Source organism: Coregonus clupeaformis, chromosome 24 (assembly GCF_020615455.1).
Source record: "Coregonus clupeaformis isolate EN_2021a chromosome 24, ASM2061545v1, whole genome shotgun sequence".
NCBI lineage: Eukaryota > Metazoa > Chordata > Actinopteri > Salmoniformes > Salmonidae > Coregonus > Coregonus clupeaformis.
Window position 1 is genome coordinate 32,701,711 of NC_059215.1, and position 21,209 is coordinate 32,722,919.

The 21,209-nt window shown below is 42.6% G+C and overlaps 1 protein-coding gene across 1 annotated transcript; it reads right to left on the bottom strand.

Annotated features, from left to right (window-relative positions):
• Window positions 1-7,535: 7,535 nt before the first annotated feature.
• LOC121537480 (WAP four-disulfide core domain protein 2-like) lies at window positions 7,536-12,156 on the bottom strand. Its single transcript, XM_041845102.1, has 5 exons — window positions 12,054-12,156; window positions 11,025-11,156; window positions 10,089-10,226; window positions 9,184-9,320; window positions 7,536-7,799 (listed from the first exon to the last, which is right to left on the bottom strand). Exons 1-5 carry the CDS (start codon window positions 12,154-12,156, stop codon window positions 7,797-7,799), a joined length of 513 nt encoding a protein of 170 aa, XP_041701036.1. The 3' UTR covers window positions 7,536-7,796.
• Between the last annotated feature and the right edge of the window lie 9,053 nt (window positions 12,157-21,209).

Sequence of the window (21,209 nt, forward strand, 5' to 3'; positions counted from 1 at the left end):
TCTATGTTGGACAATTATATCGAAATTAATTCACTAACTGAATCCCAAGGTGGAATGTACAAGAAATTGATCAACTCTGAAAAATCAAGTGAATAAATGGAAGCATTCGCTTTGGCTCTACTGGTGCCCAGAGCGGATGGATGTTGCATTGATGTTACAAGTCATTATGCACTTAGCGATCTGCCCTCTCTGTCCGCCCATGGGTCAAAGTGAGCTGCCCCACATGAGATTGCGTGCAGTACAACAAAACTGTAGACTATTTAAATCAAATCAAATCAAATCTTATTTGCCACATGCGCCGAATACAACAGGCATTACAGTGAAATGCTTACTTACAAGCCTTTAACCAACAATGCATTTTTGAAAGTTTTGTTGTTGTTGGAGTGTTAAGTAAAAAAAATAAAAGCAAATAACTAAAGTGCAGCAATAAAATAAAATAACAGTAGTTAGGCTATATACAGGGGGGTACCGGTGCAGAGTCAATGTGCGGGGGCACCGGCTAGTCGAGGTAATTGAGGTAATATGTACATGTGGGTAGAGTTAAAGTGACTATGCATAAATAATAAACAGAGTAGCAGCAGCGTAAAAGAGGGGGGTGGGGGGCAGTGCAAATAGTCTGGGTAGCCATGATTAGCTGTTCAGTAGTCTTATGGCTTGGGGGTAGAAGCTGTTGAGAAGCCTTTTGGTCCTAGACTTGGCGCTCCGGTACCGCTTGCCGTGTGGTAGCAGAGAGAACAGTCTATGACTAGGGTGGCTGGAGTCTGACAATTTTGAGGGCCTTCCTCTGACACCGCCTGGTATAGAGGTCCTGGATGGCAGGAAGCTTGGCCCCAGTGATGTACTGGGCCGTACACATTACCCTCTGTAGTGCCTTGGGGTCGGAGGCCGAGCAATTGCCATACCAGGTGGTGATGTAACCAGTCAGGATGCTCTCGATGGTGCAGCTGTAGAACTTTTTGAGGATCTGAGGACCCATGCCAAATCTTTTCAGTCTCCTGAGGGAGAATAGGCTTTGTCGTGCCCTCTTCACGACTGTCTTGGTGTGTTTGGACCATGATAGTTATTTGGTGATGTGGACACCAAGGAACTTGAAGCTCTCAACCTGTTCCACTACAGCCCTGTCGAATGGAATGGGGGCGTGCTCAGTCCTCTTTTTTTTCCTGTAGTCCACAATCATCTCCTTTATCTTGATCACGTTGAGGGAGAGGTTGTTATCCTGGCACCACACGGCCAGGTCTCTGACCTCCTCCCTATAGGCTGTCTCATCGCTGTCGGTGATCAGGCCTACCACTGTTGTGTCGTCAGCAAACTTAATGATGGTGTTGGAGTCGTGCCTGGCCATGCAGTCATGGGTGAACAGGGAGTACAGGAGGGGACTGAGCACGCACCCCTGAGGGGCCCCCGTGTTGAGGATCAGCATGGCAGATGTGTTGTTACGTACCCTTACCACCTGTAGGCAGCCCGTCAGGAAGTCTAGGATCCAGTTGCAGAGGGAGGTTTTTAGTCCCAGGATCCTTAGCTTAGTGATGAGCCTTGAGGGCACTATGGTGTTGAACGCTGAGCTGTAGTCAATGAACAGCATTCTCACGTAGGTGTTCCTCTTGTCCAGGTGGGAAAGGGCAGTGTGGAGTGCAATTGAGATTGCATCATCTGTGGATCTGTTGGGGCGGTATGCAAATTGGAGTGGGTCTAGGGTTTCTGGGATAATGGTGTTGATGTGAGCCATGACCAGCCTTTCAAAGCACTTCATGGCTACAGACGTGAGTGCTACGGGTCGGTAGTCATTTAGGCAGGTTATCTTAGTGTCCTTGGGCACAGGGACTATGGTGGTCTGCTTGAAACATGTTGGTATTACAGACTCAGTCAGGGACATGTTGAAAATGTTAATGAAGACACTTGCCAGTTGGTTAGCACATGCTCAGATTACACGTCCTAGTAATCCGTCTGGCCCTGCGGCCTTGTGAATGTTGACCTGCTTAAAAGTCTTACTCACATCGGTTACAGAGAGCGTGATCACATAGTCATCCGGAACAGCTGGTGCTCTCATGCATGCTTCAGTGTTGCTTGCCTCGAAGCGAATATAGAAGTGATTTAGCTCATCTGGTAGGCTTGTGTCACTGGGAAGCTCGTGGTTGTGCTTCCCTTTGTAGTCTGTAATAGTTTTCAAGCCCTGCCACATCTGACGAGTGTCAGAGCCGGTGTAGTACGATTCAATCTTAGTCCGGTATTGACTCTTTGCCTGTTTGATGGTTCGTCGGAGGGCATAGCGGGATTTCTTATAAGTGTCTGGGTTAGAGTCCCGCTCCTTGAAAGCGGCAGCTCTACCCTTTATCTCAGTGCGGATGTTGCCTGTAATCCATCGCTTCTGGTTGGGGTATATACGTACGGTCACTGTGGGGACGAATCAGGAGGATAGAGTTATGGTCAGATTTGCCAAATGGAGGGCGAGAGAGAGCTTTGTATGCATCTCTGTGTGTGGAGTCAAGGTGGTCTAGAGTTTTTTTTCCTCTGGTTGCACATTTAACATGCTGGTAGAAATGAGGTAGAACGGATGTAAGTTTCCCTGCATTAAAGTCCCCGGCCACTAGGAGCGCTGCCTCTGGATGAGGGTTTTCCTGTTTACTTATGGCCTCATACAGCTCATTGAGTGCAATCTTAATGCCAGCATTGGTTTGTGGTGGTAAATAGAAAGCTATGAAAAATATCAATTTAAACTCTCTTGGTAAATAGTGTGGTCTACAGCTTATCATGAGACACTCTACCTCAGGCGAGCAAAACCTCAATACTTCCTTAGTATTAGATTTTGTGCACCAGCTGTTGTTTACAAGTCAGCCGTTCTATCCTGCCAATGTAGCGTATATCCCGTCAGCTGTATGTTGTCCCTGTCGTCGTTCAGCCACGACTCGGTGATACATAAGATATTACATTTTTGTATGTCCCGTTGGTAGGATAACCGTAATCTTAGGTCGTCCAATTTCTTCTCAAATGATTGAACATTGGCTAATAGGATTGATGGAAGAGGCAGTTTACTCACTCGCCATCAGATCCTTACAAGGCACCCAGACCTACGTCCACGATATCTACGTCTCTTTCTCATGCGAATGATGGGGATTTGGGCCTTGTCGGGTGTCTGTAGGATATCCTTCGTGTCTGGCTCGTTGTAGAAAAAATCTTCGTCCAATACGAGGTGAGTAATCACTGTCCAGATATCCAGAAGCTCTTTTTGGTCATAAGAGACGGTGGCAGAAACATGAGTACAGAATAAATTACAAATAATGCGAAAAAACACACATAATAGTACAATTGGTTAGAGGGCTGTAAAACGGCAGCCATCTTCTCCGGCGCCAAATCTCTTCCAGTGGTTATAGGCTTGCATCTGTTTACATTTATTTCATTTGAGAATTATATGGAGAGTTGAACAAATTTCTCTCTTTAATATACTATAATGATGCCTAATGACTAAATAATAAAATTAGTTTTATTCTTAATTAACAAAGTGATGACAGTGCTTTTTATGATGTTTTTCTCTTGTTATTGACCCTGAGAGGGATAACCAATATCTTTCCTTTGGCTTAAAAAAACAAGACAAATGATCAATGTATACTTTAAGTGTCTCATCTGTCTCAGAAGGCAGAACCAGCCCTAGACAGGACTGCTTAATGATCATTACTTTATATAATTATAATAGTTGACTGCACATAGCATGGACACATACTGACACTAACTCCACAGCAACTGGGAATGGGTATGGAAGCTGAAAACGCAGCAACCCAGACCCATATAATGTTGGAGAATACAAATACTGACAATAAAATAAATAAAATAAAGAAGTGATATCGCAGTTGTTTAGCATACCTATTCCTACCAGCTCTCACAGTCTCACATCATAATTAGACTTTCATCCACGTTTCTCAAACGTCAAATTTCGAAGTTGTTCCAAATGTCACATTTGGAAGTGTTTAAGGTTAAGTTTAGGCATTAACTCCAAAGGTAAGGGTTAAAGTTTGGGATAGGCTTAAAACAAAAATATCAAGAACAACTTTCTATCGCTGGATTTGAACATGCAACCTTTAAAATCAGAGGCAGATGCTTACACAACACCCTAGCAAAACCCAAACCTACTTAAAGGTAACAGCACTCACTGTTGCCCCTAGTGGCCTATTTCCACTTCATGTCCCGACCGACGTCGTCAGAGATGGATGGACATCGAGTACTGACTTGTATCACGGTGTGATAGCAACTCCGGGATAATCTTTTTTCAATTCATGTGAGCAAAATATATTTCATTTTATTTGGAATGGCAAACCAAATTAAGTTACATGAGTTTGGAGGGCTAAAACTATTAAATATAAAGTCATTAAACCTCTCTCTCTTAAAGCTTTATACCTAAAATGTAGCTAAATCCAAACTGGGTTTCCAGTAGGCTACTAAGAAAGGCACATCCGATGTTTAAAAGGGGTCTCCTTGCTGTTATATAGATTAAAACCATCCATTTCCGGTGGATTGACAATGGAACTGTCACGCCCTGGCTCTGGGGACACTGTTATGTTGAGCCAGGGTGTGTAGTTCTATGTTTGTATTTCTATGTTGGCCTGAGTGACTCCCAATCAGAGGCAACGAGTGTCAGCTGGTGCTGGGTGTCTCTGATTGGGAGCCATATTTAAACTGTGTCTTTCCCTTTGTGGTTGTGGGTTTTTGTTCGTATTTGGTTGTATAAACCGTAGACATCACGTTTTCGTCTGTTGTTTTGATCGTGTGATCATTCATTAAATAAATATGTTCACCCTCAACGCTGCGCCTTGGTCCTCCTTAGACGACCGTGACAGAAAAACCCACCAGAACTGGACCAAGCAGCCTAGTGAGGAGCAGAAAGGGTGGACTTGGGAGCAATGGAGGAAGAGCTTCGACTGGGTCAAGCCTATTGAGGAGCTGAATAGCGGGAGTTGGAGGCAGAAGAGCGAGAGTTGGGCGAGGACTATAGAGGCCTGGCCCACGAGGAGGAGAGACCCCCAGAAAATTTTTAGGGGGGGGGGCTCACGACGTCGGGGCAGCAGGAGGCCGCGATAGAGCGGTCCAGCGGGTTGGCAGAGGAGGCCGCCAGGTTACGGGAGTCACTGGTCACCAGGGGGAAGGAGGATGTAGAGGCACGGCGAGAGGTACTGGCGTGTGTTGCCAGTCCGGTCCGGCCTGTTCCTGATCCCCACGTAGGGCCAGTGGTGTGTGTTCCCAGTACGGTCCGGCCTGTTCCTGCCACTAGCACCAAGTCAGTGGTGCGTTTCGTCAGCCCGGCGCGGCCCGTTCCTGCTCCCCGCACCAAGTCAGTGGTGCGTTTCGTCAGCCCGGCGCGGCCCGCGCCTGTTCTCCACACCAAGCCAGTGGTGGGCGTCGTCAGTCCGGCACGGCCCGTGCCTGTTCCACTGGTGCCTGGTTCGGCACTGGTCAGATGTTTTACGCCGGAGCTAGAGCAATCCGCTCCATCAGTGTGCAGTCCAGCTCCGGCCAGTGGGGCCAGACCGGACCAGGGGTACTTTGGGGGGTTGGAGAGGGAGTGGGGATCAGGCCCGGAGCCGGATCCGCCGCCAAGGCGGAGTGCCCACCCGGTCCCTCCCCTGTGGTATTTAGTTGGCGTGGTCGGAGTCCGCGCCTTTAGGGGGGGGGTACTGTCACGCCCTGGCTCTGGGGACACTGTTATGTTGAGCCAGGGTGTGTAGTTCTATGTTTGTATTTCTATGTTGGCCTGAGTGACTCCCAATCAGAGGCAACGAGTGTCAGCTGGTGCTGGGTGTCTCTGATTGGGAGCCATATTTAAACTGTGTCTTTCCCTTTGTGGTTGTGGGTTTTTGTTCGTATTTGGTTGTATAAACCGTAGACATCACGTTTTCGTCTGTTGTTTTGATCGTGTGATCATTCATTAAATAAATATGTTCACCCTCAACGCTGCGCCTTGGTCCTCCTTAGACGACCGTGACAGGAACCCTGTTGTATCCTTTTTAAATGAAGCCATACAGAGTTGGCTACTATTTAAATGTTATCCTCCAGAGGAGGCAGAATGTAGGCTATATTACAGCAAATAATATGGCTAATCTCCAAAGTACTGATGGAGGAAAAAGCGATTTTCTTGTAGAGAATGTATAAGGAAGGTATCATGTTTATGAATGACATTGTAAACAACAAAGGTAAAATTATGTCACACAAGCAATTAATCACGGTGTAAGGAAATGAATGCTCAATACAAAATTATAACCAGTTCATCGCAGCTCTGCCACAAAAATGGAAGAGGCAATTACTTAAAAGAGAAAGGAATGAATTAATCGTAAATGTCTTAAAATGAGCAATATAAATCGTAAAATGTATCAGTTTCACTTATGGTCAAGAGGGTTGACAACTATGCCGCATAAAATTCAAGATAGTTGGGAACAGATTTTCCATATCCCAATACCATGGCATCAGATTTATGAAGTGATATACAAAGTAACAATTGAAGCATCAATCCGTTCTTTTCAATTTAAGCTATTATATAACATTCTCGCTACAAAAAGAATGCTCAGTATATGGGGCATTGAACAGTCAGCCCTGTGCAGACTGCCACAAGGAAACAGAATCAATAGAGCATCTCTTTTGGTACATCAGTGGCTTGTTTTTGGAGTCAGGTCCAGGAATGGTTGTTACCATGGGTAACACTGGGTGCACATTTTGGGTTTTTTCACTAGTACTACACATCTCATTCAGATAACAAACTCATCATCGAGCTTTGATTATTTGCATCAGCTGTGTAGTGCTAGGGCAAAAACCAAAATGTGCACCCAGGAGGGGCCCCAGGACAAAGTTTGGGAAACCCTGCCTTACGGTATTGCCCAGGGACACAGTGATTTATGGCAAAGTGGTGGATTGTGGACATGCACCTGTCATGGAGGAACAGCCAACTCCTCCACTGTGTGATGTCAGAGTAGCCCACCATTGTCCCGGGGAACATTCGGACTACCTCCAAATCAGCTCGCATCTGACGCACCAGGGCTGTCCCCTTTGTGTGTCCCAAGTCGTTTCCAACGAGGTGGATGACTATGATATATTAATGATCACACCTTGACGAGAGAGAATATTTCAGAACCCTTCCATTGAGAACAGCTCAGCCATATTTTGCGCTCCTGTAGTCATCTAGCCAGCTACATTGTGTAATCGCATAGTAAATATTTGCTTCGGTCTTTGTTTCCTTGCTCTCACCAATTTGCTTTGAGCAATGATCAGTCGGATTATGAGCTGGGATCTTATCAATAAATAAAACGCACAACATTGTGAAGGTTCATAAGGAGAGCATGTGTTCAACTGTATTATAATGTTCTATTATAATGTTGCATAATCACCTTCCGGTGTAAAAATAGGAATTGGTCTGAAGACGAAAAATTAAGGATATTCACATGAGCACCACATGAGTCTCAAAGAAACCCCTAAAAAAACAAGCACTGATGTTCAAAATCTTGTTTTATTCAAATTCAGCAGTCCACGTGTTTGTCAATTCACAAACTGTCCACGAAATTTGTCTGGTTTCCATAAAGCTCTGATCATTTTTCGTATTTATTATTGCATAAAATCATTAGTTTTCCTAGACATAATTTTACATGTAATAATTTGTATTTTCTTATAAATTAATAAGAATTTCCAATAAAGCTCCAATGGCTCACTGCAGGCGTAGCATCAGAATATCCGGCAACACTTCTGTTCCTCGGGGCAATGGCCATCTTGGTAACAGTACTCGGCACACATCTAGGTCCCCTTGGGCAGGGCACAGCGACCGGGCTTCACTATGGTAACAGAGAAAAAGCGGTCAGTTACACCGTAGAAACATAGGTGTAATAGGAATTTCTAGGTAAACAAACGAGAAAGTAGCAGATTAAGTCAATCAAATCTATCCATAATAAATCTATCCATATAAAAGTAAAATGTATGTAAAATGTATGTGTAAAATGTATGTATGAAAAGCTGTAAAAACCAAAAAAGATATGTGTCCTTCGAAGACGTGGATGGGTTAATAATAATAATTTTTCATTAATGTTTATTACAAGTTGCAACAGGGAGACACTTCCAGGACAAAAACAGAGAAAATGTCTAACTGGCTTCTTGGAGACAGGCCCTTTATATTCTAATCAGACAGCACCAAATGTTCTGTAAACTCCAGCTCTAGAGGCTTGTAGGAAGTCAAAACAAACATGCAGTGACTTTGTCAGCTGCTACAGAGTCACACAGTGTTCACAGAATGTCATCAATACAATACAACAGTGAATAATCAGGGTGTCCTCTGCCATTGTACCTCCAGTCTGGCGTCAATCACTATCAACAGATATGAGAACAATCCATGACATTCAGCATCAAGTCTAGTGACCATCAACCCACACCTTGAGTGTCACAAGTAGAACTCTGGAAATAATCCGTACACTGACTCTTTCCATTGAAGTCTTACTATTACAATGAGTTGGAATCTTGTTGGTGGCCCTTGACAAATTGTCATCTTAATGTTCTGTGAATTGCTGTATAGTAAGTAGCATATGTTGCTATCCCTCTGTAGCTCAATTGGTAGAGCATGGCACTTGTAACGCCAGGGTAGTGGGTTCGATCCCCGGGACCACCCATACGTAAAAATGTATGCACACATGACAGGAAGTCGCTTTGGCTAAAAGTGTCTGCTAAATGGCATATTATATTATTATTATATATTCCCAAATTCCCTTTCCCTGAAATATGCATTTGCATCACCTTATCAACCACAATGTGTTATACACTGAGTGTACAAAACATTATGAACACCTGCTCATTCCATGACATAGACTGACCAGGTGAATCCAGGTGAAAGCTATGATCCCTTATTGATGTAACTGGTTAAATCCACTTCAATCAGTGTAGATGAAGGGGAGGAGACAGGTTAAAGAAGGATTTTTAAGTGTTGAGACAATTGAGACATGGATTGTGTATGTGTGCCATTCAGAGCGTGAATGGGCAAGACAAAAGATTGAAGTGCCTTTGAACGGGATATGATTTAGTGTCACAGCGCTAAAGAGAGTGTATGTGAAATATATCCATCTATATGCATGAAATGTACATTACTAGCTCCAGCTTTCTTGTTTCCAGAGTAATGCAGAAATAATGGATGCAATGGATGTCTGTATTTGTCACTTTGTGTCCATATCCTACCTGTGTAGATGCAATGCAGACATGCCCACATCCGTTGAAGCAGCATTTTTCATCATTGGGGCAGTCACTGTCATTGGAACATAACTCTATACATATCCCTCTGCCCGAATGTCTACGAGGGCACACTCCAGGCTTTGCTTTGGGAATACAATTTGAGCAGACATGTCAAGGAATCCAACTTTCCACAAAGAGACATGAACATGGACATAATTAGACTGAACCATTTTCTGAAAATCTGTCATATTTGTATGGAGATGGTTACGATAAATAGGCGTTTGCATTTGTAGGAGCTACAGAATCACACAGTGTTCACAGAATGTCATCAATACAATACAACAGTGAATAATCAGTGTGTCCTCGGTCCTTATACTTGGACCTCCAGTCTGGCGTCAATCACTATCAACAGATATGAGAACAATCCATAACATTCAGCATCAAGTCTAGTGACCATCAACCCACACCTTGAGTTTCATAAGTAGAACACTGGAAATTATGTGTGGTACAGAAACAGTATATGTTAAACATTGTGTTGATCACTCTAAACTAAATATGAACTTTAGCGATCTTACATTTCCCCATCATTACAAATAGGTTTATGGTAGCAACTTGTCAGCCTATACTGACTCTTCCCATTGAAGTCTTACTATTACAATGACATGGAATTTTTCTAATTCTATGGCTGGAATGCTCAGGGTCATATACAGTATATAGACTCAATAAGCCTGCACGGCTCTTGGAAATCTTCTAAATTTAGTGTCTCAGCTCTAGAGAGAGTGGATGTGAAATATACTGATCTATGTGTATGAAATGTACTTTACAAGCTCCAGCTTTCTTGTTTCCAGAGTAAAGCAGCAATAATGAATGCAATGGATGAGTGTATCTGTCACTTTGGGACCATAACCTACCTGTGTAAGGTGCAATGCAGTCATGCCCACATCCATTGTGGCAGCATTTTTCATCATTGGGGCAGTCACTGTCAGTGGAACATAACTCTACACATATCCCTGAGCCCCAACGTCTACGAGGGCACACTCCAGGCTTTGCTTTGGGAACACAATTTGAACAGACATGTCAAGGAAAACCCAACTTTCCACAAAGAGACATGAACATGGACATAATTAGACTGAACCATTTTCTGAAAATCTGTCATATTTGTATGGAGATGGTTACGATAAATAGACATTTGCATTTGTAGGAAGTCAAAACAAAAAAGCAGTTACTTTGTCAGCTGCTACAGAATCACACAGTGTTCACAGAATGTCATCAATACAATACAACAGTGAATAATCAGTGTGTCCTCGGTCCTTATACTTGGACCTCCAGTCTGGCGTCAATCACTATCAACAGATATGAGAACAATCCATAACATTCAGCATCAAGTCTAGTGACCATCAACCCACACCTTGAGTTTCATAAGTAGAACACTGGAAATTATGTGTGGTACAGAAACAGTATACGTTAAACATTGTGTTGATCACTCTAAACTAAATATGAACTTTAGCGATCTTACATTTCCCCATCATTACAAATAGGTTTATGGTAGCAACTTGTCAGCCTATACTGACTCTTCCCATTGAAGTCTTACTATTACAATGACATGGAATCTTTCTAATTCTATGGCTGGAATGCTCAGGGTCATTAATATAGACTCAATAAGCCTGCATGGCTCTTGGAAATCTTCTTAATTGAGTGTCTCAGCTCTAAAGAGAGTGGATGTGAAATATACTGATCTATGTGTATGAAATGTACTTTACAAGCTCCAGCTTTCTTGTTTCCAGAGTAAAGCAGCAATAATTAATGCAATGGACGGGTGTATCTGTCACTTTGGGACCATAACCTACCTGTGTAAGGTGCAATGCAGTCACATCCATTGTGGCAGCATTTTTCATCATTGGGGCAGTCACTGTCAGTGGAACATATATTTACACATAGCCCTATGCCCCATCGTGTACGAGGGCACACTCCAGGCTTTGCTTTGGGAACACAATTTGAACAGACATGTCAAGGAACCCAACTTTCCACAAAGAGACATGAACATGGACATAATTAGACTGAACCATTTTCTGAAAATCTGTCATGTTTGTGTGGAGATGGTTACGATAAGTCGGCATTTGCATCTCTGGAAAGATTGTAGACTATACCCTAAATAATTTAGTGTCAAATTAATCATTTTGGAGACATTTGGCCCCCATCATCAATGTTTCCCCCATACCAGTATGAAAAAAATAAAATAATGTATGCACTCACTAACTGTAAGTCGCTCTGGATAAGAGCGTCTGCTAAATGACTAAAATGTAAATGTAAATACCACCCTTGAAAATGCATGACAGCCTTCTGAACACTCACAATCAAACATTGTATGTTAACTAAAAAGGTCTGTGCAACTGGTTATACACAGACACACAAACAGTGCTTTAAGATGCCCAAATAATAACTTCTAGTTTACAGAACATATGAGACAAGTTGAACAAACACATCATTTTATGTTGACTGAATTTTTGCATAAGTTTTCTCAAGTTGGAGCTAAGTTTGGACAATTAAAAATGTTATGTTCAGGTAACACTTTGATCGAAAAGTTGAGTAAACTTAAAATGGCTGTGGAACCAGTTACTGAATAATAATTAGTTGAAATAACTATTTTAAAAATTACATTGTATGCATAAAATGGCCGTAAAATTGCCAAGTGTAGGCTGGATTGTTTTAAGTCATAATGGCTGGCTTGAATTTTTAGTAAGATAGCAACAAAATAGGTTGCAAAAGGGCCTATGCACTATTATAGGCTAGTGTTTCTAACCACATAGGTAGGCTATAACACCTAAGTCAAGTGTAGTAGGCTTCTTAAAAAAACTCAGCAAATTGTCACAACTCACCTGTAGATGTTCCTCCCGTTTCTGCCGCAGAGACTATTTTCAAATCTACAAATGCCAACAGAAATAAAAACAAAGCACAACGCGCTGACACATTCATGTCCATGCTGACTTCAAGACTGTTAGAGCAAATACAGTGCAAATCGACTTCATAGAAGAGGAAGGAGACTATGATGTGTAATAAACTTAGATGACTCAAATGGGGCACTGTTTTGAAGCCACCGCACAGCCATTTTGGTACTCCTTATTCATTGTAAAAAAGATTTTGGAAGCTATAGAAATGCATTTATTCATGTCTACATTCGTTTATTGACAAACATGTTCTATTACAGACACCTTAATGCATACTTTAAATTTATATTAAGTGAACCGAACATGAAAATAAAATATTAAGAGAAAGTTAATGTTACTGTCCACACCACAACAAATAACTACTTAAATACATGAAATTGTGTCCTTGAAATATTTTATTGAAATACTGTAGAATTCTGGGGAGGCAAAACCCCCCCCCACCCGGCTTTCGCAAATTTCACCATGGGCAAAGCATTTAAAGTTTTGATTCACTCATCTACACACAATACCCCTTAATGACAGCGAAAACATGTTTTTAGAAGTGTTTACTAATTTACATAAGTATTCACACCCATGAGTCAATACATGTTATAATCAACGATTACAGCTGTGAGTCTTTCTGGGTAAGTCTCTAAGAGCTTTGCACACCTGGATTGTACAATATTTGCACAGAATTCTTCAAGCTCTGTCAAGTTGATTGTTGATTATTGCTAGACAGCAGTGGAGGCTGCTGAGGGGAGGACGGCTCATAATAATGGCTGACACGGAGCGAATGGAATGGCATCCAACAAATGTAAACCCTGTGATTGCAGTGGAGACCCGTCATTCAGGGCAAGTGGGGCAGAGACCCACCTGTTTTGAGCCCCACCTTTTTAGGGTTTCCTGTTTTGCATGTTATTTTGATATTAATATGTGTCACATATCAGTTTGCAAACAATGTTATTTTGACATTAATATGTGTCACATATCAGTTTGCAAACAATGTAAAAAAATATAAAAATAATCATTCAGTTAATAAAGCAGCATACAAACTTGGTCTCTTTTTTGCTTTCTGCAGCTGTTTCAGCCTAGCTCAGTGCTTTCTGTGGTGGTGGGGCAGCCAGCGGAAAATATGGAGCGTAGGGGTTGGTAATGTTCTCTAGTTGCGCTGTGATTGGGTTATGTTCTCTAGTTGCACCGTGATTGGCTCAGTGTTCTGTCACTCATGGGGACACTACGTCACCACCAAATCTAAGGGTAGAGCTCGAAAATTCAAGCCCCTTGGGTGCTGCCATAGAGTTACATTAGAAGTGCCCATCCAAGAAGGCTCAAGGTCATTGGCCACAGATAAAATTATGTCAAATCACGTTATATCTACAGTACCTTTGATTGGACTGATCATGTCAACATCATACTTTCAAAATCTTAGCTAGCAGTCATCATCATGAATCAAGTCGACAATCTACTGGCAAATGCTTTTTAATACTTGTCATATGAAGAGAAATAATGAAGAGAAATTATAGATAAAACGTATCGGTGCTCATCGGCCATTGAACATAAACATTACACAACAAGTTGGACATCGCAAATTCAACAATGAGTGGTTTGGAAGGAATTAATGGCTAACTGCAAGCATTGCAAAGCAATCACTAGCCTGCTATTCAGTTGAGTGTGTTTGTGGTTCCAAGTCTGGGTTTAAGGGTATCTTTTCCAAGCTTAAAAGCATAAACATTCAACATTGGCAGTGCTGTCAATCCAGCATGACTTCTGCCGCGCTCAATAGAACTGTAAACTCAGAACTGGGAAATCTGACTTCAGAGAGTTCAGGACAACTGGGAACTCAGAACAAAAAGAGCTCTGACTGGGAAAATATGTTTTTAACGGTCACCCAACTCGGAATTGCAAGTCGGGAACTCGGGCCTCTTTCTAGAGCTCCAACCTGAAGATCACTGAAGTCATCATGATTCGTGTTTTTCAGAGTTCCCAGTTGTCTTGAAAGCACCATAAATCCAGAGAATGCCAGACTTTGATGAAGGACCGCCGCGCCACCTTCCTGTTCAAGTAAGCACAGCACAACAAGGTGAGTCCAAAAATGTATTGTATGCTGCTGCATAAATGATGTAATATGCCTGGGAGATATGTATACTGAAGCTAAGAAAGTAATACTAAGTGTATGTTGTGTAGTAAGCTGTTAGTAGCCCATGTGCCTCACCCTAATAAATTTGGTCCCTTTTCCCCCCTCTTAATTTTGCCTACTGTTCTGACTTGGTGGTGCATATGTAGCCTATAGCCTGTTTTAGAGAAATGTAATCATCGAATATTGTAAGAGCTTTCATTGTTTGCTTATATGCCCCCTTTATTTATCCTACGGTTCTGACTTGGTGTACAGGGATAATACTGTAAGAACGGCCCATTTTCTGAATTCTGTCGCTGAACATTTCAAAAGTGCTGAACAAATAGTTGTATTGACTACGTCCGTCCTAGCTCACTCATTAATGGCTTAATCAAAACTACGGATTGCCTCTTATCCGCTCGTCGTCCCCTTACGCCATAGTTTGTACATCTCAGTTGTCAGTAGAAACCATGTTTGTTTAAGCCATATCAGCTATGTTTTTTTTTAAGGCAGTAAATGAGGCTGAATGAACTGTTTCGCTGCCAGACAAGGCTCTGCTGATTGCCAGTTGTAGCAGTGGTAAGGTGTTGGGACTGCTGTTGGGACTCTGCTGTTGGGACAGCTTTATGTAGGCCCTAACAGTTTGTGGGTACCGTTTGTCACCGTTATAGTGCAATTAATGTATTGTTTAGTGTTGTGTTGTGTAGTGTCTTTGCTGGCATGCATCTAAAATACATTTTTTGTTTGCCACAAAAAGATTTACATGCAAAATTTGCCACTGTGTGTTTCATGTATTTGATACCATTTCACTTATTCCGCTCCAGCCATTACCACGAGCCCGTCCTCCCCAATTAAGGTGCCTCCCCACCCCCTCTTCCCGCAATGGAATATGTTTTGTTTCAATACACCGTTTAGTAGGTGGCGGCAATACATCAATAGATGTGATCTGCCATGAAACTTTAACGAAGAAGAAGAAGAAGAAGAAGAAGAAGAAGAAGAAGAAGAAGAAGAAGAAGAAGAAGAAGAAGAAGAAGAAGAAGAAGAAGAAGAAGAAGAAGAAGAAGAAGAAGAAGAAGAAGAAGAAGAAGAAGAAATGGTTACCCAGGCCTAATGACGCCACTGTGTAGGAGGCCTGACACCGGGTTAACCCTGGAGAAAATCACTCAAGAAAAGCTCCAGAAAACCATGGCTGAACAAAAATACATAATTATGGGGCGGGATGGAGGACTTCAATCGCCGTTCAAATCTTTGTTTCATACATTTTCTCGAAAGCTGTTGAACAAACGTGTTACAAATACACGGAGGCTTGTTGTGCAATTAAACTGAACGTCTTTACTTCATATCAACATGTTAACAACTCGTAGAAAACTCACTCATACAATCCTCACGCCTCCGTAAGTGCACAACGTGCCTGATGCATTCTTAAGGCAACAGTATTCAATACTCAACTGAGCAACGACATCATATTACTGAGCACAACAAACCGGAATTGAAGAATTCCTGGAAAAGATAATACCACTACTAGGAAAACTGGGCTAAGAGAACTTCACATGGGCTCACACAATCGAACGAGCATATCGAAAAGGCGGCCCGAGAGGGGACACCAGCAGCAAACCAAGGGGCATCATTGCAAAGTTCCTTAAATATAGGGACAAAGAAAAAAGTTATAAGACTGGCTATCCAAGCACAAAAGTCAAGAGTAGGACCTTTGATGTATGAGGGCCATCAGATCTACATCAACACCGTCATGAGCAGAGACTACATGAAACACAGAGAATTCGACCCCATTAAGAAAAAGCTAATGGAAAAATGAATCGAGTTCACTCTGGTGTACCCAACACAACTACAGGTCAAATGAAAGAAAAGAGAGACATCACACTGAAATCAGCAAAAGAAGCTACCCGATTCCTGGATAAGCTGGACAAGGCGAACGGTGGAAATGGCAATGAAGGACCTGTATAGACTACAGGACAGCATCTCAAGAGACTATGTATGACAGATGGGGCACTGGACTATTGAAGTGTTTAGACTACTGAAATGAGGTGAATGATGGACTATTACACCCCACCACATCAAAGACAAAAGAGAAAGGTATATGTTGTTAATGCCTTATTTCACACACCTATTGGAAAGACAATCACAGCACCACTCAGGCAGTCTAAATGAATAATACTTTAATACAGCGTTTCCCAAACTCAGTCCACATTTTGTTTTTGCCCTAGCACTACACAGCTGATTCAAATAACGAACTCATCATCAAGCTTTTACTATTCTAATGTGTAGTGCTAGAGGCAACAACCAAAAATGAGTTTGGAAAATGCTGCTTTAATGACTATAGCCTATGCAGCCTAAATTACAATAATATATATTGTAGGCTATAGCCATGACACCTTTTTTAAGTAACAAACTGACAGGTGAACCGGACAACATGAGGATTGCTATGATCTGGACAATTCTCTTTGAATGCTCCCCAGCCGATAGGCTAAAATGGCTGAGTGGGTGGGAAGAATATAAATAGGCCATATTTGAAAAAAGACTGTGAGAGACCAAATGTCATACAGTCTATTACGCTGAAATTGTAAGCACACAGTACTTTAATTTCCGTTGCTCTCTCCATTCTTTTTCTAATTTTATTCACTTTTGCCCTATTAAGGCATGATAATGGAGAAATTGATATATGAATTGAAAAATATGTGTTGTCAATGTGGGCAACAATATCATCACGTGTCAATTATCCTTTTGTTTTTATTCTCCCAAAGAAAGTATAATGAATAATGTTAATGAATTGGTTGAATGAATGTTGAAGAAACATGGGCAACTGCCAAGTTTATAATAATAATAATAATATGCCATTTAGCAGACACTTTTATCCAAAGCGACTTACAGTCATGCGTGCATACATATTATTATTATTTATTTATTTTTGTTTGTTTTGTGTATGGGTGATCCCGGGGATCGAACCCACTACCTTGGCGTTACAAGCGCCATGCTCTACCAGCTGAGCTACAGAGGACCAAACCAGCATTAAAGAGAGAGAGACAAACCAGCATTAAAGAGAGAGAGAGATAAACAAGCATTAAAGAGAGAGAGACAAACAAGCATAAAAGAGAGAGAGACAAATAAGCATTAAAGAGAGAGAGACAAACAAGCAGGCTATGTGCGCAAAGCCCACAATTATGCTCCTTTCAATGATTATTTCCAGCTCTATGTTGGACAATTATATCGAAATTAATTCACTAACTGAATCCCAAGGTGGAATGTACAAGAAATTGATCAACTCTGAAAAATCAAGTGAATAAATGGAAGCATTCGCTTTGGCTCTACTGGTGCCCAGAGCGGATGGATGTTGCATTGATGTTACAAGTCATTATGCACTTAGCGATCTGCCCTCTCTGTCCGCCCATGGGTCAAAGTGAGCTGCCCCACATGAGATTGCGTGCAGTACAACAAAACTGTAGACTATTTAAATCAAATCAAATCAAATCTTATTTGCCACATGCGCCGAATACAACAGGCATTACAGTGAAATGCTTACTTACAAGCCCTTAACCAACAATGTATTTTTGAAAGTTTTTTTGTTGTTGGAGTGTTAAGTAAAAAAAATAAAAGCAAATAACTAAAGAGCAGCAATAAAATAAAATAACAGTAGTTAGGCTATATACAGGGGGGTACCGGTGCAGAGTCAATGTGCGGGGGCACCGGCTAGTCGAGGTAATTGAGGTAATATGTACATGTGGGTAGAGTTAAAGTGACTATGCATAAATAATAAACAGAGTAGCAGCAGCGTAAAAGAGGGGGTGGGGGGGCAGTGCAAATAGTCTGGGTAGCCATGATTAGCTGTTCAGTAGTCTTATGGCTTGGGGGTAGAAGCTGTTGAGAAGCCTTTTGGTCCTAGACTTGGCGCTCCGGTACCGCTTGCCATGTGGTAGCAGAGAGAACAGTCTATGACTAGGGTGGCTGGAGTCTTTGACAATTTTGAGGGCCTTCCTCTGACACCGCCTGGTATAGAGGTCCTGGATGGCAGGAAGCTTGGCCCCAGTGATGTACTGGGCCGTACACATTACCCTCTGTAGTGCCTTGGGGTCGGAGGCCGAGCAGTTGCCATACCAGGTGGTGATGTAACCAGTCAGGATGCTCTCGATGGTGCAGCTGTAGAACTTTTTGAGGATCTGAGGACCCATGCCAAATCTTTTCAGTCTCCTGAGGGGGAATAGGCTTTGTCGTGCCCTCTTCACGACTGTCTTGGTGTGTTTGGACCATGATAGTTCTTTGGTGATGTGGACACCAAGGAACTTGAAGCTCTCAACCTGTTCCACTACAGCCCTGTCGAATGGAATGGGGGCGTGCTCAGTCCTCTTTTTTTTCCTGTAGTCCACAATCATCTCCTTTATCTTGATCACGTTGAGGGAGAGGTTGTTATCCTGGCACCACACGGCCAGGTCTCGGACCTCCTCCCTATAGGCTGTCTCATCGCTGTCGGTGATCAGGCCTACCACTGTTGTGTCGTCAGCAAACTTAATGATGGTATTGGAGTCGAGCCTGGCCATGCAGTCATGGGTGAACAGGGAGTACAGGAGGGGACTGAGCACGCACCCCTGAGGGGCCCCCGTGTTGAGGATCAGCATGGCAGATGTGTTGTTACGTACCCTTACCACCTGTAGGCAGCCCGTCAGGAAGTCTAGGATCCAGTTGCAGAGGGAGGTTTTTAGTCCCAGGATCCTTAGCTTAGTGATGAGCCTTGAGGGCACTATGGTGTTGAACGCTGAGCTGTAGTCAATGAACAGCATTCTCACGTAGGTGTTCCTCTTGTCCAGGTGGGAAAGGGCAGTGTGGAGTGCAATTCAGATTGCATCATCTGTGGATCTGTTGGGGCGGTATGCAAATTGGAGTGGGTCTAGGGTTTCTGGGATAATGGTGTTGATGTGAGCCATGACCAGCCTTTCAAAGCACTTCATGGCTACAGACGTGAGTGCTACGGGTCGGTAGTCATTTAGGCAGGTTATCTTAGTGTCCTTGGGCACAGGGACTATGGTGGTCTGCTTGAAACATGTTGGTATTACAGACTCAGTCAGGGACATGTTGAAAATGTTAATGAAGACACTTGCCAGTTGGTTAGCACATGCTCGGATTACACGTCCTAGTAATCCGTCTGGCCCTGCGGCCTTGTGAATGTTGACCTGCTTAAAAGTCTTACTCACATCGGTTACAGAGAGCGTGATCACATAGTCATCCGGAACAGCTGGTGCGCTCATGCATGCTTCAGTGTTGCTTGCCTCGAAGCGAATATAGAAGTGATTTAGCTCATCTGGTAGGCTTTTGTCACTGGGAAGCTCGTGGTTGTGCTTCCCTTTGTAGTCTGTAATAGTTTTCAAGCCCTGCCACATCTGACGAGTGTCAGAGCCGGTGTAGTGCGATTCAATCTTAGTCCGGTATTGACTCTTTGCCTGTTTGATGGTTCGTCGGAGGGCATAGCGGGATTTCTTATAAGTGTCTGGGTTAGAGTCCCGCTCCTTGAAAGCGGCAGCTCTACCCTTTAGCTCAGTGCGGATGTTGCCTGTAATCCATCGCTTCTGGTTGGGGTATATACGTACGGTCACTGTGGGGACGACGTCATCAATACACTTATTGATGAAGCCAGTGACTGATGTGGTGTACTCCTCAATGCTATCTGAAGAATCCCAGGAAAATATTCCAGTCCTGTAGCTTAGCATCTGCGTCATCTGACCCCTTTTTATTAACCGAGTCACTGGTGCTTCCTGCTTTAGTTTTTGCTTATAAGCAGGAATCAGGAGGATAGAGTTATGGTCAGATTTGCCAAATGGAGGGCGAGAGAGAGCTTTGTATGCATCTCTGTGTGTGGAGTCAAGGTGGTCTAGAGTTTTTTTTTCCCTCTGGTTGCACATTTAACATGTTGGTAGAAATGAGGTAGAACGGATGTAAGTTTCCCTGCATTAAAATCCCCGGCCACTAGGAGCGCTGCCTCTGGATGAGGGTTTTCCTGTTTACTTATGGCCTCATACAGCTCATTGAGTGCAATCTTAATGCCAGCATTGGTTTGTGGTGGTAAATAGAAAGTTATGAAAAATATCAATGAAAACTCTCTTGGTAAATAGTGTGGTCTACAGCTTATCATGAGATACTCTACCTCAGGCGAGCAAAACCTCGAGACTTCCTTAGTATTAGATTTTGTGCACCAGCTGTTGTTTACAAATATACACAGACCGCCACCCCTTGTCTTACCGGAGTCAGCCGTTCTATCCTGCCAATGTAGCGTATATACCGTCAGCTGTATGTTGTCCATGTCGTCGTTCAGCCACGACTCGGTGAAACATAAGATATTACAGTTTTGTATGTCCCGTTGGTAGGATAACCGTAATCTTAGGTCGTCCAATTTCTTCTCAAATGATTGAACATTGGCTAATAGGATTGATGGAAGAGGCAGTTTACTTTACAGTTTATTTACTCGCTCGCCATCAGATCCTTACAAGGCACCCAGACCTACGTCCACGATATCTACGTCTCTTTCTCATGCGAATGATGGGGATTTGGGCCTTGTCGGGTGTCTGTAGGATATCCTTTGTGTCTGGCTCGTTGTAGAAAAAATCTTCGTCCAATACGAGGTGAGTAATCACTGTCCAGATATCCAGAAGCTCTTTTTGGTCATAAGAGACGGTGGCAGAAACATGAGTACAGAATAAATTACAAATAATGCGAAAAAACACACATAATAGTACAATTGGTTAGAGGGCTGTAAAACGGCAGCCATCTTCTCCGGCGCCAAATCTCTTCCAGTGGTTATAGGCTTGCATCTGTTTACATTTATTTCATTTGAGAATTCTATGGAGAGTTGAACGAATTTCTCTCTTTAATATACTATAATGATGCCTAATGACTAAATAATAAAATTAGTTTTATTCTTAATTAACAAAGTGATGACAGTGCTTTTTATTATGTTTTTCTCTTGTTATTGACCCTGAGAGGGATGACCAATATCT